General features: G+C 46.9%; 1 protein-coding gene across 6 annotated transcripts in view; it reads right to left on the bottom strand.

The window, feature by feature from the left end:
- Window positions 1-24,838, bottom strand: part of Zfp831 (zinc finger protein 831) — a 112,151-nt gene that overhangs the window by 62,274 nt on the left and 25,039 nt on the right. For 5 of the 6 annotated variants that reach the window (XM_006498519.4, XM_006498518.4, XM_006498517.4 and 2 more), the window contains 2 exons: window positions 1,387-5,060; window positions 336-478 (listed from right to left, as the gene is read on the bottom strand). In XM_006498519.4, the coding sequence (XP_006498582.1) occupies window positions 336-478; window positions 1,387-5,025 (3,782 nt within the window). In that variant the 5' untranslated portion in view covers window positions 5,026-5,060. Of the gene's footprint in view, window positions 1-335; window positions 479-1,386; window positions 5,061-24,838 lie in introns of those variants that run through there. The other variant, NM_001099328.1, reaches the window with a different exon arrangement.

The raw sequence follows: 24,838 nt of genomic DNA, 5'->3' as shown, positions 1-24,838 counted from the left end.
TAGATGGATGGATGGATGGATGGATGGATGGATGGATGGATAGATGGATGGATGGATGGATTTTCAACTTGGTTATCTCAAATATTTACTGTGTTCTGTCTTAGAAATATACCAGTAAGCAATTACATGGTCAATAGGATCATGCTGGATGGGCTATGGGCAACAGAGGCAGATCTGGAGCTTCAGAATTCCAGACCAATAGAATAGGAGCCTCTCTCTGGAGCTAATCTGCCATTTAATGCCACATTCAGTTCTTGAGGGTTTGGCTAAGTAGCCATTTGCAGCTCCTCATACTAGGCTAGCAGGGAAGGGGAAGGGGAGGCCACATATCTTACCTTTTAGAATGAAGCCTCAGTTTCTTCTGTTTGGTGTTTTCACGAGATGTCTTCACCTTTCTACGCCATAGTTGTTCTTTCTTCCACCGTGGCCTGGATACTTGGTCCTCAGCCCTCAGCTCTGGGACTGATGGATAGGGAAGCTGAAAATACCAGGCATGTTGGCATCATGTCACTCAAAGCCCTCATGGTGGGGACCACCATGATGGGCTCTTTCTCAACAGACAGGATGCCTATTCTATAGAAATTAAGACACCAAAATGTTGTTACTAAATAGTCTGAGCCTGTTCAGTACTCTTACCAGGCAACTGGTAATGTGTCACATGGAACCATCCAGAACTATACCTAGCTGGATTTCCAGTGGAAATGCTGGACCTTTGATGTGAGTGGAGAATTAACCATCATCCATAGTTCTACCACTCAGGAATCCCTACAATTTCGAAGGGGAAGATTTAAATCACACCTTGGATCCTCACCCTTAGTCCCTGGAGAGAAGCAAGAATGCTTTCAAGTCTCAGGTGTAGTGTGTGTGCATATGTGTGTGTATGTGTGCATGTACACACACATGTGGAGGCTAGAGAACAATCTTGAGTGTCATTTCTCAGAAGCCATCCAGCTTATATTTTGAGCCAGGGTCTCCCACTGGTCTGAGACTCACTGGCTAGGCTAATCTAAGCCCCCAGAGACCATCTCCCCAGTGCTGGGGTTAGAATGGCCTGCCATCCTACTTGGCTTTTTAATTGTGGATTCTCTGGCCCTCATGGTTGTATGGCAAGTACTTTACCAACTCAGCTATGACTCAGACTCTAGTAGAATAGTTTTTTACTATGTTATTTTCATGAATTTGTTTAGTTTTGTTCATATCTAGGGCCTTTATTTTTTCCCAGCCCATGTATGACAGCGCTAGCCTCTCTTGGCAGCAGAGGACCTCCTAATGGAGGTGATATCCACAAGGATAGATTCAGGAGCTCTCTCTCTCTCCTCTCCCTCTCTCTTGTTCTTCGTGTCTCACTGTCATGCTGACCCTGTCCCCAGGACAAGCTGGTGTTACCTCAGGCGCCTGTGTAGACACTTCTCCTCCTTGGCTTGTCTGGGTCCTTCCTCCATTGCTCTTGGGTAGTGTTTTGTTACTGTCGCCCTGGAGGTTTCTATTAGGCAAGGATGAAGCCAAGTGTCCAGGAGCTATCCTCCGCTGCTCTGCAGGCAGGGGCAGGCTTCGACTTAAGCAACACCATGTGAGCTGGGGTTCAGTCTTAAGTGAGGGGAAGGAGCTTGGGGCCTCACAGCTCCTGGGGGTTCCTAAGACGTGTGACAAGGCCGGTTTCTGCTGGTTCAAGGAAATATCCTGGGGTTTTGTAAAAGTTGTAAGGAAATAGTGTGCTTGAGAGGAAAAGAAAGCAGGCAGCCCTTCCTTGGTTTCTGAAGGAGGACCTTCTAGGGCACTCTTGGGCGGTATCCCCAGCTTCTGGGATGATGTCCAAGGGTTTAAGAGATTCCCATATGTCCTAGCTCTTGCTGGTGGGCTGTCTGTGCAGAGGCAATGGATGGCATGGGTCTTACTCACTACATCCTGGGCCACCCGAATGTCACAGGTGTGAGTAGACAGAACGGAGGCTATCTCCTGGGTGGTGCTGGTAATTGGAACAGGAGAGTGCCCAACCACTAGGATGTTGTCCTTGGTCCTATCTCTTTTCTCTCTTCCTGTCTGTGCCTCTTCTTTTCCATCCCTTAACCTGGACCAGCTAGGGTCGTCTGGGCTGCCACCTGCCTCACCTGGGCCTGAGTATGCACCAGGTGGCCGGAGCATTCCGAGTTCTGATCCAACCAGAAGGGCCTGTTCTACAGGCTGTGTACTTGTACACAGAGAGTCTGAGCCTTTTTCAGGCCCTGCAGCAACTATCGGTGAGGGGTTCTCTCCCTGAGGTAACCTGAGGAGGTACTTGGGAGGAAAGAAGCCACCTGACCGAGCATTAGGGACACCAGGATCCTGGGGCTGAGCAGGCAAGAGGGAGTGAAGCCCAGGAGTCCTGGGTACAGAAGGCAATGGGGAATCCTTGTCCCCTATCCCTGGCCATTGCAGGGCAACAGGAGAAGCGGCTGAGGAGACATCTGAGGGCTCCGGGGCTGTGGTCACATGCAGGGTACTCTTATTTGAGCAACCCAGCAACTCCTCAGAGTCACTGTCCTGTCTCTCGGACGGTGGGGGGTCAGCCTGCACAGAGCCTCCTGAGGTATCAGCTTCCAGAGGCCCTGGCTGCTCCTGATGGTCCAGCCCTTCCACCTTCAGTCTCTTCCTCTCTGAAGGTAACTTGTCTTCTGCAAGCTGTAGAGCCACAGACCCATCACTGGACCGTCTGAGGACGGTTTGGGCTCCAGGGCTGGTTTCTTTTATAGCCTCACCACTTGAGTCTGGTGAAGCAGTCTCGGGAGCTTCTAAATCTCCTGCTTGGCAAGCCGTAGGCACCGGAGGCGGCTGGCATCCCAGATCTAATTTCCCACTTGGAGAGAGCAAAGAGCTCTTGCCACTCAAACAGAGGCTATCTGTGCTGCCGAGGGTAGGAGATGATTTGACTCTGGTCACCACCTTCAGTTGCTTAGGAGACTCAGCCTCCAGTGAGTCTTCCAGGGATGGTCTACTTCCCCAAGACTCTAGCTTACATCCTGCTGTAGTGTCTCCAAGGATAGGGATCCTACTGTCTTGAGACAGGCCTGTATCCTCACCTCCTCCCCCCTGTTTCTGAGGAGGAGGAGGAGGAGGAAAGTCCAGTTCTGTCCCCTGGCCCTGTTTCACCTGCCTGTGTTTCTGTCCTCCCTGGTGGTTGGTCTTCATTTTCTGGTATATTCTCTTGAAAGTCTCATTTCCATACACTTGCCATTTCTCCTGGGAGAACATCCTTTGCTTCCTCTGGCTACACTTTTTACTGGCTCTGCCCTTGTACACCACACCCTCCTTTGCCACAGCTCTCTTTCCATCTAGTTCCTCAGCAGCGGCTGAAGGGTCTCCAGTCGGGGTACACGGCAGGTCCTCCACAGCAGCCTGTCTTACCAGGGCCCGTGGGTGACCACTGGAGATGCTTGCCAAGGTCAGTCCTGGGCGGCATCCCAGCCGGGCTGGGGTGGGCCTGGGGCTCAGGGCCTTCTGCATTCCTGGGACAGCATCCTGTGGGTCCCGTTGCTCTGGCCACAACTTAGAACCCTCGACGAAAGGCAGCGAGTTGCTTCTGGTGACAGGGACACACTCCACTGTAGTGGAGAGCTGCGTGGGGACTGAGTGGAAAAAGAGAGGTCTGGCCTTTTCCAGGGGTGTGAAGGTGGAGCGGGCCGGGCTGAGGGCAGCCCTCCTGCGGCTGGGCTCCAGAGCCCGGATGTCAAAGTGGAAGGAATCCTTGTAGGTATATGGCATGGGCAGGTCGATGCTGCCCTGCTTGGACAGCACAGTCTTGCGGGGCCGCACATGGTCCAACTGTGGGTCATCTACCACCGCCTGGTTGTGGGAGATGAGCTGGGCAATTCGTTCCTCCAGTTTCTTCTTCTCTAACTCCAGGCTGGGCCCTGGGGTTCCTCGTTCAGCCCTGTTGCCGGAAGAGGAACAGCCAGGGCCTCCTTCCCCCTCAGACTCCGCACTGTGCTCCGATAGACTATGCAATGGGCTAGAGGCAACAGGGGGCTGCTCCACGCTGTCTGAGCGCGACAGGTAGCCAGAGTCTGTGCTCTCACACTTCCTCAGCTGGCCCTCCAAGGCCTTGGGGTCCCAGGGCTTCTCTGAACAGGTCTCCTGCTGTCGCTGCAGGAAGCATGGCTTTGGTTCTGGCAGCTTCCGCCTAGGCTGCGGGCTGGCTAGTGAAAACTCAGGTGACACCATCTGAGTGTGATCCGCAGAGGCCTCCCTGTGGGAAAGGGTGGCCCCGAGAGAGGGAGCCGATTCCACCTTCCTTTCCCTGTTCTGAGCAGCAAGGGCGGGGAGGGCACCTGGGGAAAGGGCTCTCTCTGGAGCACCTTCATCTCCACGACTATCCACTGAGGCGGTCTCTCCGGGCCTGTCTCCCTCCTCCAGAAGGCTGCTCCCACTCCCCTCAGACTCCAAGGACAAGCGGGAGTTGTTGAGATGTGTTTGTGTCCGCCTGTGTTTATACAGGTTGCTCTGGGTCTTAAAGGCGATGCCACAGGTAGGGCACGGGAAGGGCCTTTCACCTGTGTGGGACCGGATGTGTTTCTCCAGCACACTGGGCTTCAAGCAGTCCCGGCCACAGTGGGGGCACAGGTACTTACCAGTATTCTTCACTCTGCCTGTGCTGACCAGTGCAGACCCCACACCCGAGGAGAGTACAGGCAATGTGCCTACAATGTTCACAGTCAGGGCGGGGGTGGCTGGCTTGCCCACCTGGGTGGCACTGGGTCCTTCAGGCTGCAGCAAGGGGCTGAGAATGAAAGGTACGCTGGCCCCCTCCAGGCTGCCTGTCACCAGGGGTGCACGTGGCTGGAGGCCCCCAGGAGGTACCGTGTGGTATAAGGGGACAGGCAATGCCTTCAAGAACACAGTTGGGGCCAGGCCCTGCTCTGGTGGCAGGATAACAGGACCCAGGGTCAGGCGAGGTGAGGCCTGCCCCCCTAGGCCCCCTGGAATGCCGGGTACAGAGGCTGGCTGGTCCGTGGCCGATGGGGTAGGGTGGGTCGGTTCTGACGCCTCCATTCCTCATCATCTGCGTGGTCCAGGATTATGTCAACCTGTGAGTGAGAACCACACTTACTATGGGGTCTCTCTTCTCCCCAATAGAAGGTATTATAGTACCCTCTGTGAACCCAAACAACAATCCCCCACCACTCAGTTAAGGAAGGTATGGTGTTGCCAAACTGTAAGCCTAGCTATTCAAGGGACTGAGGCAGGAGGATTACAGGTTCTAGTTAGATGACAGAGTGAGACCCTGTCTCAAAATAAAACATACAAAAAGAGCTAGGGATGTAGCTCAGTAATAGAACACTTGAGTAGCATTCAACAGGGCCACACACACACACACACACACACACACAGGTGAGCACCCCATTGAGGTGGTTAACATCCACACTGACTACTCCAGCAAGTTCAAATCCCTTTCTTGCCCAGGATGCAAGATCTATGAGATGTCCAGAGTAAGGCCCTTCTCACTCAGACGTTCCGAGTCTTTGATCAGGAGGACTACAGTAAGAACCGACCTTGGTGGGCTAGGGTTAGGGTGGAGCTTCCTAGATTATGAAACTAAAATGCAAGGCTGTGAGACAAATTTGAATTTCATAAAAATTGTGCATCATCCTCTGAATGCATGGAAGCTTGGCCCAAATATTACATGGAAAATTCTCATAATATAAGCTTGTCCCTGCACCCAAAGAGTTGTGTCTATGCTAAAACATTACGATGTTGTCAAGTTCAAATATAAATGGGAATCCTTTATTTGGTGTCATGGCATTCCAAGGAGTTCTCATCCAACTTCAGGATGAAGCCTAGGTCTGTACTCAAATCCCTACCTGATACAATTGAGATTAAGTCAGTTGCTGGTATTCCAGGAGGAGCAGATAGACCACTACCAGGCTACATTCATTCTCAAATCATGAAGGGAAAGTCAGATGACTTCCAGTAGGCTGGTGACACCCCCCCCCCCCCACCTAAGCTTGTGTGCACATTGTACCACTCACTGGAAACTCAAGTTTCCCTCAAGGAACCTGAAAACTGCGGTCTTCAGCAGGTTATCTGTGCTCCTTCCCAGCATCACCACACTGGGTAACAAGGCCACTGGGAGCAAGTGCTGCTCAAGAGAACTGCTGTTGGATTTCCCAGCAAGTCTGTGAGCCAGATGCAAATCATAGCCTCACTTAAAGGCAAATTGTGGTAGATGTAATAGTGCATGCCTGGAATCCCAGCAGTTGGGGGCTGAAGCAGGAAGATTATGAGTTCCAGGCCAGCCTGGGCTACATAGCAATGCCATATTTTAAGAAATTGAAAAAGAAAAGGAAATTTTATAAATAGGCTATGAAAAAATACGCAATAAAATTCTTGCCAACCAAATCCAAGAATACATCAAAATGATCATTTACCATGATCAAGTAGGCTTCATCTCATGGATGCAGGAATGGTTCAATATATGGAAATCCATCAATGTAATCCACTACATAAACAAACTCAACGAAAAAAACATATGATTGTTTCATTACATGCTAGAAAAAACATTTGACAAAATTCAGCAACCTTCATGTTAAAAGTCTTGGAAATATCAGGAATTCAAGGCCATTACCTAAACATAGTAAAAGCAATATACTACAAACCATTAGCCAACATCAAACTAAATGGAGAGAAACTTGAAGCAATCCCACTAAAATCAGGGACTAGACAAGGCTGCCCACTCTCTCCCTATCCATTCAACATAGTATTTGAAGTTCTAGCAAGGGCAATTAGACAACAAAAGGAGATCAAAGGGATACAAATTGGAAAGGAAGAAGTCAAAATATCACTATTTGCAGATGATATGATTGTATACTTAAGTGACCCCAAAGATTTAAGAGAACTCCTAAAGCTGATAAACAACTTCAGCAAAGTGGCCAGAAATAAAATTAACTCAAACAAATCAATAGCCTTCCTCTACTCAAAAGGATAAACAGACTGAGAAAGAAATTAGGGAAATGACACCCTTCACAATAGTCACAAATAATATTACATACCTTGCTGTGACTCTAACCAAGCAAGTGAAAGAAAGATCTGTATGACAAGAACGTCAAGTCTCTGAAGAAAGAAATTGAAGAAGATCTCAGAAGATGGAAAGATCTCCCATGCTCAGGAATTGGCAGGATTAATATAGTAAAAGCCTGCACAAGCAATCTACAGAGTCAATGTAATCCCCATCCAAATCAATTCTTCGTAGAGGTAGAAAGAGCAATTTGCCAATTCATTTAGAGTAACAAAAAACCCAGAGTAGCAAAAACTATTCTCAACAATAAAAGAACTTCTGGAGGAATCACTATCCCTGACCTCAAGCTGTATTACAGAGCAATAGTGATAAAAACTGCATGATATTGGTACAAAGACAGGCAGGAATATCAATGGAATAAAATGGAAGTTCCAGAAATGAACCCACACATGTATGGTTACTTGATCTTTGACAAAGGAGCTAAAACTATCCAATGGGAAAAAAAGATAGCAATTTTAACAAATGGTGCTGGTTCAGCTGGTGGTCACCATGTAGAAGAATGCAAATAGAACCATTCTTATCTCCTTGTACAAAGCTCGAGTCCAAGTTTATCAAGGACCACCACGTAAAACCAGAGACACTGAAACTTATAGAGGAGAAAGTGGGGAAGAGCCTCGAACACATGGACACAGAGGAAAACAATTCCTGAACATGACACTAATGGCTTATGCTGTAAGATCAGGAATTGATAAATGGAACCTCATAAAATTGCAAAGCTTCTGTAAGGCAAAGGACACTGTCAATAGGACAAAAAGGCAACCAACAGATTGGGGAAAGATCTTTGCCAATCCTACATCCGATAGAGGGCTAATATCTAATTCATTCAAAGAACTCAATAAGTTAGACTCCAGAGAACCAAATAACCCTTAAAAATGGGGTACAGAGCTAAACAAAGAATTTTCAACTGAGGAATATTGAATGACTGAGAAGCACCTAAAGAAATGTTCAATATTCATAGTCATCAAGGAAATGCAAATCAAAACAACCCTGAGATTCCACCTCACAGCAGTCAGAATGGCTAAAATCAAAAACTCAGGTGACAGCAGATTCTAGTGAGAATGTGGAGAAAGAGGAACACTCCTCCATTGTTGGTGGGATTGCAAGTGTACAACCACTCTGGAAATCAGTCTGGCAGTTCCTCAGAAAATTGGAGACAGTACTACCTGAGGAACCAGCTATACCACTCCTAGGCATATACCCAGAAGATGCTCCAACATATAATAAGGACTCATGTTTCACTATGTTCATAGCAGCCTTACTTTATAATAGCCAGAAGCTGGAAAGAACCCAGATGTCCCTCAACAGAGGAATGGATACAGAAAATGTGGTACACATTACACAATGGAGTACTACTCAGCTATTGAAAACGATGAATTCATGAAGTTCTTAGGCAAATGGATAGAACTAGAAAATATCAACCTGAGTGAAGTAACCCAATTGCAAAAGAACACACATGGTGTGAACTCACTGATAAGTGGATATTAGCCTAAATGCTCCAAATACAATTCACAGACCACATGAAGTTCAATAAGAAGGAAGACCAAAGTGTGGGTGCTTTGGTCCTTCTTAGAAGGAGAACAAAATACTCACAGGAGCAAATATGGAGGTAAAGTGTTGAGCAGAGACTGTTCCACTTGGGGATTCATCCCACATACAATTACTAAAACCAGACACTATTGTAGATGCCAAGAAGTGCATGCTGAAAGGAGCCTGACATGGCTGTTTTCTGAGAGCCCCTGCCAGATCCTGACAAATACAGAGGCAAATGTTCACAGCCCACTATTGGAGTGAGCACAGGGTCCCCAATAGAGGAGTTAGAGAAAGGACTGAAGGAGTTTGTAACCCCATAGGAAAAACAAGAATATCAACTAACCAGACGCTCCAGAACTCCTAGGGACTAAGCCATCAACAAAGGAGTACACATGGCTCCAGCTGCATATATAGCAGAGGATGGCCTTGTCATGCATTAATGGGAGGAGAGGTTCTTGGTCCTATGAAGGCTTGATAAATGCCCCAGTGTAGGGGAATCGAGAGCAGGGAGGCAGGAGTGGGTGGGTGGGTGGAGGAACACCCTCATAGAAGCAGGGGGAGGGAGGATGGGATAGGGTGTTTCTGGGAGGGAGGGAAACCAGGAAAGGGGATAACATTTGAAATGTAAATAAAGAAAATAGACAATAAAAAAATAAAATAAAATAAAAATAGGCTACAAAATAGATTATGTTGAAAGAAAAGATATTACAGTTACATATATTGTTTTTAAAAAACTATTATTACTATGTGTTCATGATGTGTGTGGGTGCATAAAGCTGAGAGGACAACTTTGCAGAATCAATTGTCTTTCTGCTTTTATGTGAGTCCCCAGGATTGAACTCATGACACCAGACTTTCTCACCAAGCCCCTTTAGCTATTAAGTTTTACAACTTGAGGCCTTACATATATACATGCACAAAAGATTAAAGCCTCTGCTTCATGTAATATGCAAAGGAATAATTCAAAATAGATCAGAGACAAAAATGAAAGATCAAAAGCTCTAAGACTCTTAGAAGACATAGAGTTAAATCTGGACTTCAGATGTGGCAGTGGCTCCAAAATACACGCCAAAGGCACAGCCAGCAAAAGGAAAAGTAGAAAACTTTGACTCAGTAAGACATGTGTGTATTAAGAACACTAACAAGAAAGCGAAGAGACACACAATGGGAGGAAGTATAAGATCTGGTGGTAGAAAGGGCATAAGACTGAGGCTTAGGTGTGTGCCATACAGGCACAGAGACCTGGGTTTGGATCCCCAGAGCCTGTTGTGAAAGCCAGGTGCAGTGGTGCATGCCTGCAGTCTCAGTGCTGGGGAGGCAGAGACAGACAGATCCTCTGAGCTTGATGGCCAGTCACTCTAGCTGAACCAGTGAGCTCCAGCTCTGTCGCAATAAAGCTGAGGGGGGCAGCAACACAACTCAGAAAGTAAAGATGCTTGCTACACAAGCCCCATGCCTTAGAAACGAACCCCAGGACCCACATAAAGGTGGAAGGAAAAAATTGACTCCATACAGTTGTCTTCTGGCCTCTACAGCAACACTGTGGCATGTGCACACCACTCACCACCATACAAACACTCACATACATTCATTCACATACATGCACTCACATACATGCACTCACATATATACACTCACAAACAAGCACTCACAGACACACACTCACATACATGCACTCACATAGTAATAATAAATGAAAAACTTCAAAGTAATAAAAGTTAATGAGCAGAAAGAACTTGAGGAAGACACTCAGTGTTGACCTCTGGTCTTCCTACACATGCACACATGTGGGCACAAACATGTACAGACATGTACATACACAGAACTCTTTAGAACTCAATGTGATAGTTCAAATTCTCAACTTTAAAATGAGGGGGACCTAAAAGGTGGCTCAGTGGGTAAGGGCCCTGGCTGCCAAGGCAGACAACCTGAATTTCATCCCTGAGGCTGACATGTGGATGAAGAGAACTGACTCCCACGAATGTCCCCTGATGTCCATATACGCACAGGTCACACGCACGTCCACACGTACACAAATAAATACATGTAATTAAATAAGCATGGGCATTAGAGCGGCAGAGATGAGAGGATCTCAAGGTTGAGGTTTGTCTAAGCTACCTAGGAAGACCCCGCCTCAAAACACGTTTAGAAAGTCTCCTGATGGTTGGGATTACAGGCATGTACCACCACACCCAACTCAATCTCTTTTCTTCCTTTTCTTTGTTCTTGTTGAGTTAAGGTCTTGCTGTGGAGTCCAGGTTGGCCTGGAATTTGCCATCCTCCAGTCCCAGCGCTCTGGATACTGGGTTTACAGATGTGTACCACCAGGACTGGTAAGTGAAATAATTTATGTGAAAAAAAATTTATGCCTGCATCTACCATGGAGAAGAGCTTGATTAATCTGTGTTTTCAATAATAGCATTAAAAAATAGTATAATGTTTTGAACTATTATCCAGTGGCTCTTCCCTCCCCTGCCTCTCCCTTCATCCCCCAGCATCCATTCACCCACCCCTCAAGTTCCATTCAGGGGATGTGACTCTACTGTGGCTCCCAGGGAGAGGTAATTAGGAAGGCTGTCTGTAGTGGAGTATACTGTTGCCCAGTGGCTGTGTCACCCCTTAGGTTTGGCCATTGAACAGAGTGCCAACAAATCTGGGGCTGACTGCCTCAGACTGCTACAGGAGACATTGTCTCCTGGAACCTGAGTACTACCTCAGGCTCTGTCTGGTATTCCTGGGCCTAGGAGGAGGAGGAGGCAAGGCTGCTCCCCCCCCCGCCCCCCCTACCCCCACCCCGGTTGGCTCTGAAATGGTGTCTGAGGGTTGACGGGCAAGGTTTCTGTTGAAGTCCCTGTGGCAGAATCAGAGTCAAGACATCTGAGTTCTGAGCCCTAATCCTAAGGAAGGAAGTGTAATGAGCAGAATCTGAGCTCCTAGCACTTCTCTGATAGTCCCAGTGGGCGGGTGGGGAGGAAGTGGAAGGGAGGGGAGCCAGAAGGAAGGGAGGAGTACTTCCCACCTCAGCCTGCCTCATGGGGAGTTGAGGGAGAGGTAAGTGGGACCCCATGCCAGGCAGTCTGCAAAAAGCAAGTGTCCTGAAGTGAGGGGAAGACAGCCCACAGAGACCTTTGCCTGGGAGAAGCCAGCAGCCCTGATATCCTCCTACAGAGCTGTGTCCCTGCAGAGGGGGAAGAAGCTACATGAGGGAAGTGTCCCAGCAGGTAGCTGGGGAGCTGAAGCCCAGTGACAGGTGGCTCCAGCAAACAAGCCCATTATTGGGGAGAACAAAAATCTCAGCCGGAACTGACTGTCATGGGTAGGAGGCTCAGCCCTTGGAAACAGTGCGCTCTTCCAGCTTGGCTGTCTGAATCTAATCTGTAATCATAGCTGATGCCTGCTGAGACCAAACAAATGATACCCTTCAACTGGGAGACCAACACTCTTGTCCAGGGCGAACTGTATGGGACACAGCTGATTTTAATCAAGGAAGGGCTAGTTGTACCGTCCCTACTTGGATGGATGGGAGGATTGAGGGGACGGTATGGGAAGGAGGAGCAGAGTTTAGATTGTCCAGTCACCTAGACCCAATGTCAAAGGATCCTTTCAAAGGCTATCACACAGAAAACAGGGCTTCTATCCCTGTCCTGCCAGTTGTGTGCCCATGAAGGGTCACATTCTCCAGTAAAGTCGTTTGGCTTTCTGGATACACAAAGATTTTATGGAGGAGAGATGAGAAGACACGTAGGACCAAAGTAGCAATGGTGATTTTCAAAGCTTCCGATAGTGAGAAAAGCCAGCCCCTCAGGGGACCAGGGCAGAGATGAAATATAAAGCCCAGATGAGTTTGCAAAATTCACATCCAAGGTGAGATGCATGAGGGGGCAGTGGAGGGACCCATGGAGTTGCTAAGTGTGTTGGAAGGAACTGGATGCAGAAGTAGTGGCTTCCATGACAGCGTTACCTAATTTCAGTTCATCTTGTACCACAGTCACCAGCTTGGCCACCCAGTGTGGTCTCCAGGCTTTGAGATCTTTCCATTCCTGCATAATTTCCTCTTTTGGAGCTGTTGGAAAACTCATTCTAAGAGGGACTGGGATACATGAGGGTGTGATCCTAATGTGACCCTTGTATGCTGCATGTCCTCTCCTGGGACTCTCAGAAGCAAGAGGTCATCGTTCTACGATGGGCTGGAAACAAAAACTTGCACACAGATGATTAATATCTGCTTATTAATTATTAATTTTGTCACGGTGAAAACAGAGAAGCGGCTGAGACACCCTTTAGTATGCAAAAGAATAAACAAACACGGGTACAGCTAGACAGTTGAGTATTACTCAGAAATAAAAAGACGTGAGCTATCAAGCCACAAAGAGACACAGGGAGCCTTCAGTGCATGATGATAAGTGAAAGAAGCCGCTCTCAACAGGCTGCTTCCGGTATAACTCTAGCCTCAGACATTCTAGAATAAACAAAGTGTGGGACAATAAATAAGATCTATGAATGCCACAGGTTGGAGGGGAGGAAGGAGTAAATAGATTTAGCCCAAAGGATACTTGCAACTGTGAATCCATTCTGTGTGATACTGTCCAGAGGTAGCAGGCAGTAGACCATTGTCAAAACCCAGGCTACGGGGAGGTGGCTCAGTGGATAAAGCATTTGCTGTTGCCAGCATGAGAACCTGAGTTTGGCTTCCCAGAAGCCACATAAAACGAGGTGTGTCAGAGTCCAACACTGGGGCTCGGGGTGAAGACAGGAGGATCACTGGAGCTCACTGGACACAGTGTACTGTGTACATGTACATGTGTCTGTGTAGTTGTGTGTGTCCATGTACATATGCACATGTGTCTGTAGGTGTACATTCAGAGGACAGGTGTCTTTCTCAATCACTCTCCACTTTATTTTTGGAGGCAGAGTTACTTACTTGACCTTGGAGCTCACCTATTCCATTGGGCTGAGTGGCCGTAGAGCCTCAGGGATCTGTCTGTACCCTCATGAACATGTACATGCATGCTCACATATATGTATGTATAAACACACACATATGCATGTATACATACTCATGCACACGCACGCACATGTAAGGAGAGGTGGGCACTGTGACTCCTGCTTATGACCTCAGTACTGGGGAGATTAATGTATGAGGGATGTTTCTAGTTTGAGGGCAGCCTGGGCTACATAGGGTATGCCTGTACAGGGATCACCCATGTACCCTCCTCTATCTGCATAACAAGAGTCTCCAACGTGAACTGGCACACCCAGTTCCATATATAGGTTCTAAGGATTCAAAACCAAGTCCTCTGGCTTTTGAAATAAGTACTTCACAGATGAAACCATTGCCCAAGCCCCTCTGGTCACTGTTTAATTGGCCTAAAACCACTCTAAACGTGTGTATCAACTAACATTTTTTTTTAAAAATCCAAGTAGTGTTTAGGGGAGTTATCCATGAACAGAAGGCCATCCTCACTTCCAACAACAGACAGGTATCCCTCAATACTGTGATTTGTCGGTGTAGGTACCATTAAAATAAACACAGAACTTCTAGATTGCTTTGAAGTGTGTGTATTTAATTCCTAAGCTGAGACACCAGGTTCCTCTGTTCCCTGAATACTCATGACGGTAGCAATGGCATGCAATGGCATCCCAGTCAGTCGTCTGGCACCAGCTGGCTTTGCTCCATAGGAGACAATGCAGATAAAAAGGAGAAAGGCAGGCACCAGCTCTCATTGCCTCTGGCCCCTATTAGAGGCCATACATCCCCTAGGAGGTTCTTTCCTATCCTAACCATGGTTCTGAGAAGACAACACTCTTCTTCAACATCCCTGCTATCCCTCTAAGCATCCACACCCCTTAACTAGGCCCTCTCTGTACAAACACCAAGCTCTGAATCACTCGTGAACACATGTCTCTTCTCCACCCTTCCCCCACTGTGTGTCTGTCTGTCTGTCTGTCTGTCTGTCTGTCTTCCAGCATCCACAGTGAGCTTGCAATTTAAATTAGACGTATGTGTGATTTTTTCCGCAGAAAAGGAGTCTGTAACTTTTCTCATGGTCGTGAAGGACCTAGAAGTGTCTATACAAGGGCAGGATTTCCTGGTTCTGTGTGCCATCCCTTGAACAAAAGAACCCATCTCCAAGGCTGCCCAGGATCCGCTAGGCTCAATTGCTTGTTAATCAGACTAGAACTTCACCTAAATTAATTCCATTTGGTGATGAAATTATGTTTTTCTTAAACAAATTAGGATAACTGAGCAGGCCAAGAGAGAGTTTACAAAGAGACAATGTGCAGAAAGCAAGAGTGAGTGAGTCCAAGCACAAAGCAACTCATGCTAGGAATGGCATGGCTCACATGAAGATGGGCAGTAGGTTGCAGATACTCCAAGGAGAAAGCCTTATGTTCAACTGGCTATGCCTTAGGCTCAGTTGGGGGGCGGGGAGGAAGCTAAGTTTGAATGCCAGGTTTGCCTTCTTCTGGTTCTATGTGCTCATCAACTTGGCGAGTTCTAGAACCACTTAGGAGATAAACCTCTGGGCACTCTGGAGATGGTCTAGATTTGGTTAAATAAGGTGGAAAGACCCACCCGGAATGTGAGTGGGGCAGTTCTCAAGTGATTGGGTGTCAGACTGCATAGAAAGGAGAAACCAATCCCAGCAACCCTCTCTTCACATCCTGACTGTGGATACAATGTGACCAGCTGTCCCACTTCCTGACTGTGGATACAATGTGACCAGCTGCCTGAGGTTCCTGCTGCCATGCCTTCCCTATCATGATGGGCTGTATCTCTTGAAATTCAGGTGATTCGAAGCTTCTTTTGTCAGGCATTTTGTTGCTGCAAAGGGACAAGTAACTGGTACATTCCATGAAACTTGCATATCTCAGTAAGTTTCTAGAGGCTTCAGGATCTCCCAAAGTCTATATCACAGCCAAATGAGAGTAGTCTGCTGAAAACTATTCACACATTCCTTTTTCCAGAAAATTTAGTTTTATCACCATCACCTTGAGGCTGGAGTTCCTCTACCTGAATGGAGCCACATAGTTCTCGTCTCTGGGTTCCCTGGAATTCCCAAACTCATTGTACAGCAACAATGCAAACTGAATCCTCCAGAATTCATCCATGGGTTGCACAAAAAAAGGGAGACAGCCATTTCTACTGTGCACTGCCCTAGTCATCAGGCAATAAGCACAGAGCTAAAGGAAAAGAAGAGATGCTGGCCCAGGCTCCCTGAGTGAGTTCAGCCACATAGCACTCCTCCCTTCTACCACTTGTACTGAGTGCTGCTGCAGCGCACACAGTTTTCAGGCTACAGTGCACATCAAACACAAGCCTTCACTGCATCTTTTGGATTAACACAGACACAGGGCAGGACTGGCAAGACAGCACAGTGGATTGAGCCTGATGACCTGAGTATATCCCCAGAACTTCCTTGGTAGAAGGAGAGACTCAACTCCTGTAGGTTATCGTCTGACCTTCACACAAGATAGCCCCCTCCCATCCATATGCACACTGAAGTGTATAAAAACAATGAAAAAAATATTTTAAAGAACATGGTAAGATTCAACATGGAGGATAGCTTGGCTGGGTAGAAATATTTTTAAAAATACCATTTGTAGCCAACTCCAAGCAACCTCGTCCTTCTCTTCCTCATTTCCACCTTATGGCTTGGCTATTTCTAGCATACAGACATGGTGACTTTTTCAACCACTTCTCAGTGCTGGGCCACCTATGAACATACCGATGCTGTGCCGGGATTCAAGATGGTTACGGTATTCCTCCCTGCCTTGGTGATAAGGACTAGCTCCAGGTCAGTGTACTAGATGGTAAGAACCCTAGCAGACATGCCCTCAACCTCAGACAGATCCACAAGCCAGCAACACATGAAAACACTGGGGAATCTAGTCTAAACTGCACAGACTCACAGGCCAAATTCCAGTTAGTCCATCTACATGCCCATGTTTAGGGATGTTTGTTAGACAGGGAGGTCCAGAGGAATTGCATGAGGATAGTCTCCGAGGAGCATTAAAGAGTCATTTGAACTAAGGATGTCTTTGCCTTATGACCGGCTGATACCAACTTTCCCAGGATGCATTGCTAGAACAGGTCATGAACTGATGGATGTTAAAAAGATGCCATCAGGTCTGGGAGGACCCTGGACTCCTGGAGATGGCAACGTGCTCACCATTTCTTCAGCTATCCCATGGTCCATGCACAGCATGAGCCCAACCAGAGTTCTTCAGCCTGTGGGAGCCTCAAGCCAGTGTGGGAGCCTTAGCACCCCATCTGCCTCCTTAAAGAGCCTTGGACATTCCACTCATATGCATTTAAAATCAGAGAAGTTCTCTTTCTTGGTTACTTATCTCCATCCAGCTCAATCATTTGTATTATTTGGGGGGACAGGGGTTAGTGGTGTGTGTGTGTGTGTGTGTGTGTGTGTGTGTGTGTGTGTGTGTGTGTAAGGGCACACACATGGAGGCTAGAAGTTAATCTTGGATATAGGTTCTCAGGCACTGATCATTTTATTTGATCAACTCGGGGCTTCTCCTGAAATGTGCCCATTAGACTAGCCTGTCTGACTAGCAAGCCCCAGAGACCTGCTTGTCTCTGCCTCCCCATCAGACTAGCCTGCCTGACTAGCAAGCCCCAGGGACCTGCTTGTCTCTGCCTCCCTACCATTGAGGTTATTAGAACATGTCACCATGCCTAGCTTTTACATGCAGGTGTATACCAAACTCAGGCCCTTCTGCTAGTATATTAAACATCTCCCCAGGCCACAGTTAGATACTTTTGACACCATTTCAAGACAAACATTCTGCTAGAGTTCAAGAAAGGGAAGGAGGGGGACACCAAGAGGCACAAATGGTGCAGTGGACCTGGTGGCATAGAGGGAGCTTGGCTTGGGTTCTCCACCCAGCCTACCACACTGGGGCTCGTCAGCTGAGGCCTGTGTAGCACCACTTTTAGCTCTCTCTTTCACAGTCACTAAGTCTGATATAGTGGCAATGAAATAACACCAAGAAAGACATTAAACAGGTATGTGACTTATAAAAACCAAGTAACTATTACAGTTTAGTCTTCACCTGTAGAACCATCCACCCATTCTATTCTGATGTTTGCTGAACAGCTGCTTACAGCAAAGCACTGCCTTACACATTAACGGTTGTGGGTCTCATCTTTGCTGGAACAGAGAGAGAGCCAAGGATGAGGGACTTGTCTGTGAGTTGGCCCCTCCAGTACTGCAGGATACCACTAAATAACAGAAATTGTGTTGTGGGACTTACATTTTAGTTAAGCAGCAAGAGATTGTTTTTTAAATAAACAATTATATAATATGTTGGAAAATATATAATGAAAAGGGGGTGATGAAGGTGTGACAGAAGTGTGAGCGGGAGAGGATGGCTTCAGAGTGGCCCTTTTAAATGGGATGGGTGGAATGAGCCTCACAGAGAAGGTTGAAACCTGGAGGAAAAGTGGCAAAAGAACACACATGGAGTGTGTGTGTGTGTGTATATATATATATATGTGTGTGTGTGTGTGTGAGAGAGAGAGAGAGAGAGAGAGAGAGAGAAAGAAAGAAAGAAAGAAAGAAAGAAAGAAAGAAAGAAAGGAAGGAAGGAAGGAAGGAAGGAAGGAAGAAAGAAACAGAAGACCCAAACCAAACATGAGCATATGTAACATGGTTGAGACATAGATACATTTCTCATGTCCTTGGGATTTCAGGCCTTCACACATTATAGGCAAGTCCTGTTCTATTGTGCCACATCGGGGAACTGCGTTTATAAATGCTTGACAATATTTTGTGATTCTTTCTGGGCAAGTCTTTTATTTTTTGGACCTTTGGAGAGTAGAGGAGGAAGAGAAGAAGGAAGAAGAGGAAGAGGAGGAGGAGGAGGAAAGGAGAAAGAAAGAAAGAAAGAAAGAAAGAAAGAAAGAAAGAAAGAAAGAAAGGAAGGAAGGAAGGAAGGAAGGAAGGAAGGAAGGAAGGAAGGAAGAAAGAAAGACAGATGGGGAGGGAGGGAGGGAGAGAGGGGGGAAGGAGGGAGGGAGAGGGAGAGAGGGAGAGAGAGAGAGAGAGAAAACCATTCCATGAACCAAATGGCCTGAGATGACAGATACTGGAGGGTGTGCTCTGTTCAGTGACAAGGAAGGGAACTGACCTCGGGCTTGGGTGGTTGTTCTGTGTGCCAAGCGGAGAGAGAAGGAAGGTCTTAAGTCTTCCTACTCACTGGAAGATGGTACTAAGGAGAAAACTACCAGCCAGGGCTGCTCTCATGTGAACACCAAGCCTCACAGACCACAAGGGCAGCTGGAGGCTGTCCACGCTTCCTGAGCCCTAGAACACGTCAGATAAAATAATGCTGCTCCCAGTTGCCTTAGGGTATAAACAGTTGCTGGGATGGGAGATAATGTAATTCTGAACGCTGTGCTGGGGATGGTTATTGTTTTATATAATTACAATAATTTGCCAGGAGAGCAGCAAACAGATAGCATGCTGAGTTCAAAGGGAGATAGTAGAGTCCCCAGAGCCTGTATGAGCCAACCTTCTACAAGAGTTAAGCACCCCCCTCCCCTTGTGATGGCTAATTTCCAAGGTCACCTTGATTGGATTAAGAAAAAAAAATTGGCTTCTCTAGGCCATTTTGTCATTTACAGAGTTTGTGCTAGAAAACTGGGCAATCGAGTTAGAACAAAACAAGTCGCATGATGGGTTAAGTGAATTGGGGCTGCATGACTATTATCCTGGGCTTCACGTGGCCCAAAGGCTGGGTGCTCCTGGCTTAGAGTGCTCTTGGCTACATGGGTGGCTAGGAAGTATGGTTTGGGTGGTTAACCTTCATTGCCAATCTGGCTGGACGCAGAATCACCTAGGAGACCCATCTCTGGGTATACCCCGAAGGCGGGGAGCACAGCATCCCAGAACTGAATAAAGAGGGAAGAGAGAGAGAGCCTGATGAACATAGCACTCACTTATCTCTGCTTTCTGACACATCCCGATGTGAGCAAGCAGCTGCCCTCTCCTGCATCCCTGCCATACTTTCCATGGTTTATGAAACCCTCAAGCACCGTTCTAAAATAAACCCTTTCTCCCCTGAGTTGCTTTTGTCAAGATGACTTGAAAGCAGGCAGCACACTACCACATGAGATGTCCACTCGAGAAACACAGAGTGTGATAGGCATATCCTGCACAAATACTTTGCCTGTGATAAACACACAACACAGAAATGCATCATGGGAGCTGAGGGTTTACATCTGAGAAGCTGAAAGCAGACTCCTCGGACTGCAGACGACAGAGCAGGGACAAGGAGCAGCTCCTCAGAGTTCCCCATCCCTACAGAGGGCTGGTCTTTAATTAAGCACTATATATATATATATATATATATATATATACATATATATATATATATATATGTATGTATGTATGTGTATGTGTATGTGTATGATGTATATGTATATGTATACGTATGTACATATACATATACATACATACATACATATATATAATATATATATACACATATGTGTGTGTGTGTCAAAGTATACATCTTCCCTAGGATACATTTCTATACATTTTGAGAAGCAGATACAGTAAGAGTATCCATGGACATAATGAACTTAAAGTGGAACATTCCCAAGGCTCCCCAGATCATGCTGTGGTAAGCCTCTTCCTCCCACCACAGAAAATCTGGTAGCCAAAGATCTGTTTCTAGGCTCAGAGTTTGCCTCTTCTAGACTATCATGAAATGGAAGCATGGGCAGAGTAGCATGTTCAACTCTGTGTCTTGGTGTTGGAGACAACGCTGTTGAGACTCTCCCACACCGTAGTGTGCTTCAGTGGCCTTCTCCTTTTCATCGTCCAATATAACTCCATTGGTGGGTATGCCTGATGTTTGCACTGTCAGAGGAGGTCACATTGGACAAGGACAAGGTCTTCTGCTTCTGGGACCCCAGCCCAGAGGACAGTTATCCCCACATCCGGGGCAGTCTTGTTTTCTACCCTCAGCTTACCCTCTCTAGAAATACCCTCACAGATGTTCCCAAAGGACCTCTCTCCTCATCTCGGGTGTTTCGTGATCTAACCAAGTCCACAGTGGAAAGAAACTCAATGGATCCAGACTGTCACGGTAGAATTCCCCAAACGCCCATCAAACATGAGTCATATCAAGTCCCAGGAAGACCTCAAAGCACATGGGATCCGAGATCCAGAGACACCAACGCCAGAGGTATCAGTTATCTGCAGATAGAAAGCCAACCATGGTAGACAGCTTCTGTGAACATCTGCAGATAAATCTTGAGCACATGGGAAACGGGAAGACTGGGAAAGAAATCCAAGATTTTCAAAAGCGTTATTTTAGAAGGGGGAAAAAATGCTCTAACCAAAAGTTTCAACACTCAATACATCGCTCACCAGGAAACAGAAGGGATCGGCAGCGACGAGAAGTAAAGATCTGGAAGCGAGATCATCAAGGCTAACCTCTCCGGACAGCATAAAGAAACACAGAAGGAAATAGAGACAAGAGTGTCAGGGACCCAGGAGACCAAAAAGGATCTGACATGTGTGACATCAGAGTTCTGGAAAAACAGGAAAAGGAAGGTGGGAATTACAGATGCTGATGGATGGCTGGGAAGGTGGCTGGGTGCGTGAAAGTGCTTGCCCTGCAATATGAAGAGCTGATTTTAAAGCTATCCATGTCAAGAACCTGTGTCAAGCCGGGTGTGGTAGCACATCTGTGATCTTAGCATTCGGGGCCAGGTGGGAGGCAGAGACAGGATGCCTGCGTGAAGGCTGGGGGCTGGCTAGTGCCACGAAGAACAGAGCAGACACTATCGCAAACAGGCAGAGAGTGATGACTGACACCTGGAGAGCCTTCTGACCTCCACAGGCGCACCATGGCATGTGAGGATCTGCATACACACGTGTAAATGTGTGCAAACACAAAGACACCATACAAAAGAGGGTACATTTACAAGTTTCTGAAAGAACCCGGCTTAATAATGAATTCCAGTAATCCTAGCACTGAGGCAGGAAGATTTTCATTTCATCGTTAGTCTGGCCTATAATGCAAGACCCTCTCTCAAAAAGTAAAACAAGGACAAATGAGTGTTCGAGGAAGAATAATGGAAACTCCAACATGGCAAAAGAGATAAACCTATATTTATAAAAGTGAAGTGGACCCTAACCCAATATTAAATATGAACATTAGCCAAATCTAAATCTAAGCCTAACCTTTGCCCTACTCTAAACATTAACCTTAAGAATAACAACTAATTCCTAAACCTAAATTCAACCCTAACCCCAGTCCTATCCTAAAACTTCTTCCTACCCCTATCCCCAACCCAACCCCGACTTGAACGCAAAGAATTCCTCACTGAATCACATCAGCATCAAACATCTCCCTCTAAAGATGGAGGAGCCTGACCTCTGGGGAGCAGTCAGACAGGGGCTCCTCAGAATCTGGGTGCCAGCAAAAGGGTGCGACATTTTCCAGGGGTGAGAGAAAGAGACAACCGACACTAACTCTTATATCCATTGATTCTTCTCCACTAAGATGTAAAAAGATGGTCTCCGATAAGGGGACAAACCAGAGCAATGGCTCCAGGCCTGTGGGTCACAACCCCTTTGGAGGTCCCATAGTAGATATTTACATTAAGATTCCAAACGCTGACACCATTGCATACACTAGCAAGATTTTTGCTGAAAGGACCCTGATATAGCTGTCTCTTGTGAGACTATGCCGGGCCTAGCAAACACAGAAGTGGATGCTCACAGTCAGCTATTGGATGGATCACAGGGCCCCCAATGGAGGAGCTAGAGAACGTACCCAAGGAGCTAAAGGGATCTGCAACCCTATAGGTGGAACAACATTATGAACTAACCAGTACCCTGGAGCTCTTGACTCTAGCTACATATGTATCAAAAGATGGCCTAGTCAGCCATCACTGGAAAGAGAGGCCCATTGGACACGCAAACTTTATATGCCCCAGTACAGGGGAACACCAGGGCCAAAAAGGGGGAGTGGGTGAGTAGGGGAGTGGGGGGTGAGGGTATGGGGGACTTTTGGGATAGCATTGGAAATGTAATTGAGGAAAATACCTAATAAAAATATTTTAAAAAAGATTCATAACAGTAGCAGAATTATAAAGTAGTAACAAAATAATTTTTTGGTTGAGAGTCACTACCACATGAGAAACTGTCTGAAAGGCCAGCAGCATTAGGAAGGCTGAGAATCAGTAGGCTAGAAGCTCTTCAAGAGGTGTGGAGGGAGGGGCGGACTTTTCAAATTAAGGTTCGTGGTTAAGGCAAGCATTATAATAGGATTTGATATGGTTTTGGGGTATTTGTGGGTCAGACTATGGAGTTGGCTCAGTGGGTAAAGAATATGCTCTGCAAACATGAAGAACTCAGTTTGGTCCCCCAAACCCACATAAAAAATTGATCACGGCAGTGTGTTCCTGTCACCCCGGGTTTGGAGAGTGGGTGGTACAGACAAGTAGATCCCTGGGGATCATTGGTCTAACCAAATCAATGGCTCTGGTTCAGTGAGCGATTCTGTCTCAGAAAATAAAGGCAGAGAGCAACCAAGGAAAGGTACCTAACGTCCATCCTGCATCTATACATCCACACGCTAGCATGTGCATGTGCACACATGCACATACACAGCATGCCACACACATGCCCAAAAATGAAAAACAAAGAGAGCTTTCTATATTTCACTTCAACAGTGCAACCGTCCACCATGGCAAGCTATGCACATGCAGACCAAGCTATTCCCCCAGTGTGCACAGGGATTGGTCCAAGGATAGCCAAATCTAGGGATGCTCAAGTCCCTGAAATAGACTACTGTCACTTTGTATAGAAGCCATGCTTTGTCACCTTTAGGTATAGCTAGCTGACCTATGGTACCTTTGCATAAGTAGCCACTATGCAAAGGGCTATCATGTTGTCTCATTTAAGATGGACAAGAAGGAAGAGGTCTTTCCTGACCCAGTTCTTACCTTCTTCATATATGTCTGATGTATGTGCACATATGTATATGAGCAAGCATGGATCCATAGGCTGATGTCAGGTGTCTTCCTTAGTCAGTGTCTACCTTATGTATTTTGGAGCCAGGTCTCCCGCTGAACGTGGAGCTCACCAGTTTGCTAGGCCGTCTTGCTGGTGAACCTCAGAGATCTGCCTGTCTCTCCCTCCCCAGTGCTGGGGTTACAAGCATGTGCTGCTGCTTCCGGCTTTTTTCATAGATGCTAGAGGCTCAAAGTCAAGTCTTCGTGCTTGGCTAGTAGGCATTGTTCCCACAGAGCTATCTATCCCTTTTCTGACTGTGTTATCTCCCCAGGCCATTTCAAATACACGCTATTCACAGTTGTGGCTTCAGAGGGCAGACTGTACCTAACTGTCACTAGTGTAGACCATCCCCTGAAACCTCTCAAACCACGGGCTACAAATTGGACATCTCTGCTCTCAACGTCAGATTAGTGATTATCTGCGCCACACATGTCTTGCTGTGGCCAGGAGTCCACATAAAGGGGCTCCCTCTGGGATGTGGTGGTGCACGCCTTACATTCCAGTACTCCAAAAGCAGGTGGATCTCTGGGTTCAAGGCCAGCCTGGTCTACAGAGTAAGTTCCAGAACAGCCAGCCAGGGCTACACAGAGAAACCCTGTCTCAAAACAAACAAGCAAGCAGGGCTCTCTCCAAGCCCTGCTTCCCTCCCAGTGACCCAGGAAAAAACTCCAAACCTGATGACCCAGCAAGTGGCCCGAAGCGAAAATGCATGGCCATAACGTGCTTGCTAGTAACTCCTTTCAAGATGTACTCCACACCATCCTGGCCTGGCCTGTTTGCTCAAATCAGAGACACGCACCCTACTCTGGTAGTCCAAACTTCCGTTTCTCCAGGAGCTCAGAAGCCACCCCACATGTGCCCTTTCGTGGCACAGCCTTTAGTCCCTTGGCATAGCTATTCTCTGATTTTTATTAGTTCTTATGTTGCACTGCCCAACATGGCTTCCAGAATGGAGCTTGTCTCCTGACTGGATACAGATGACTGTAGACCGGACCCAAGGTGAGATCCTTACCAGATATTGGGAGGGTCTTTAGATGGCCTTAGACTCAAGCAGGAAACTAAGTTCCTTTCCAGTGAGAAACTTGAGTTTTGCAACCTCTGGCATGCCAGGGCATCATAATTAATCAAGCTGTCAATTGGGGTCAATCGAGACGAAGTGACAAGTGGAGCCGACTCCCTGGGAACCAGAGCAGCTCCAACGTGC

This window comes from Mus musculus, chromosome 2, assembly GCF_000001635.26.
Source record: "Mus musculus strain C57BL/6J chromosome 2, GRCm38.p6 C57BL/6J".
Classification (NCBI taxonomy): Eukaryota; Metazoa; Chordata; class Mammalia; order Rodentia; family Muridae; genus Mus; species Mus musculus.
The sequence above is the reverse complement of the archived record's forward strand: the minus strand, read 5'-3'. Positions and strand labels throughout refer to the sequence as shown.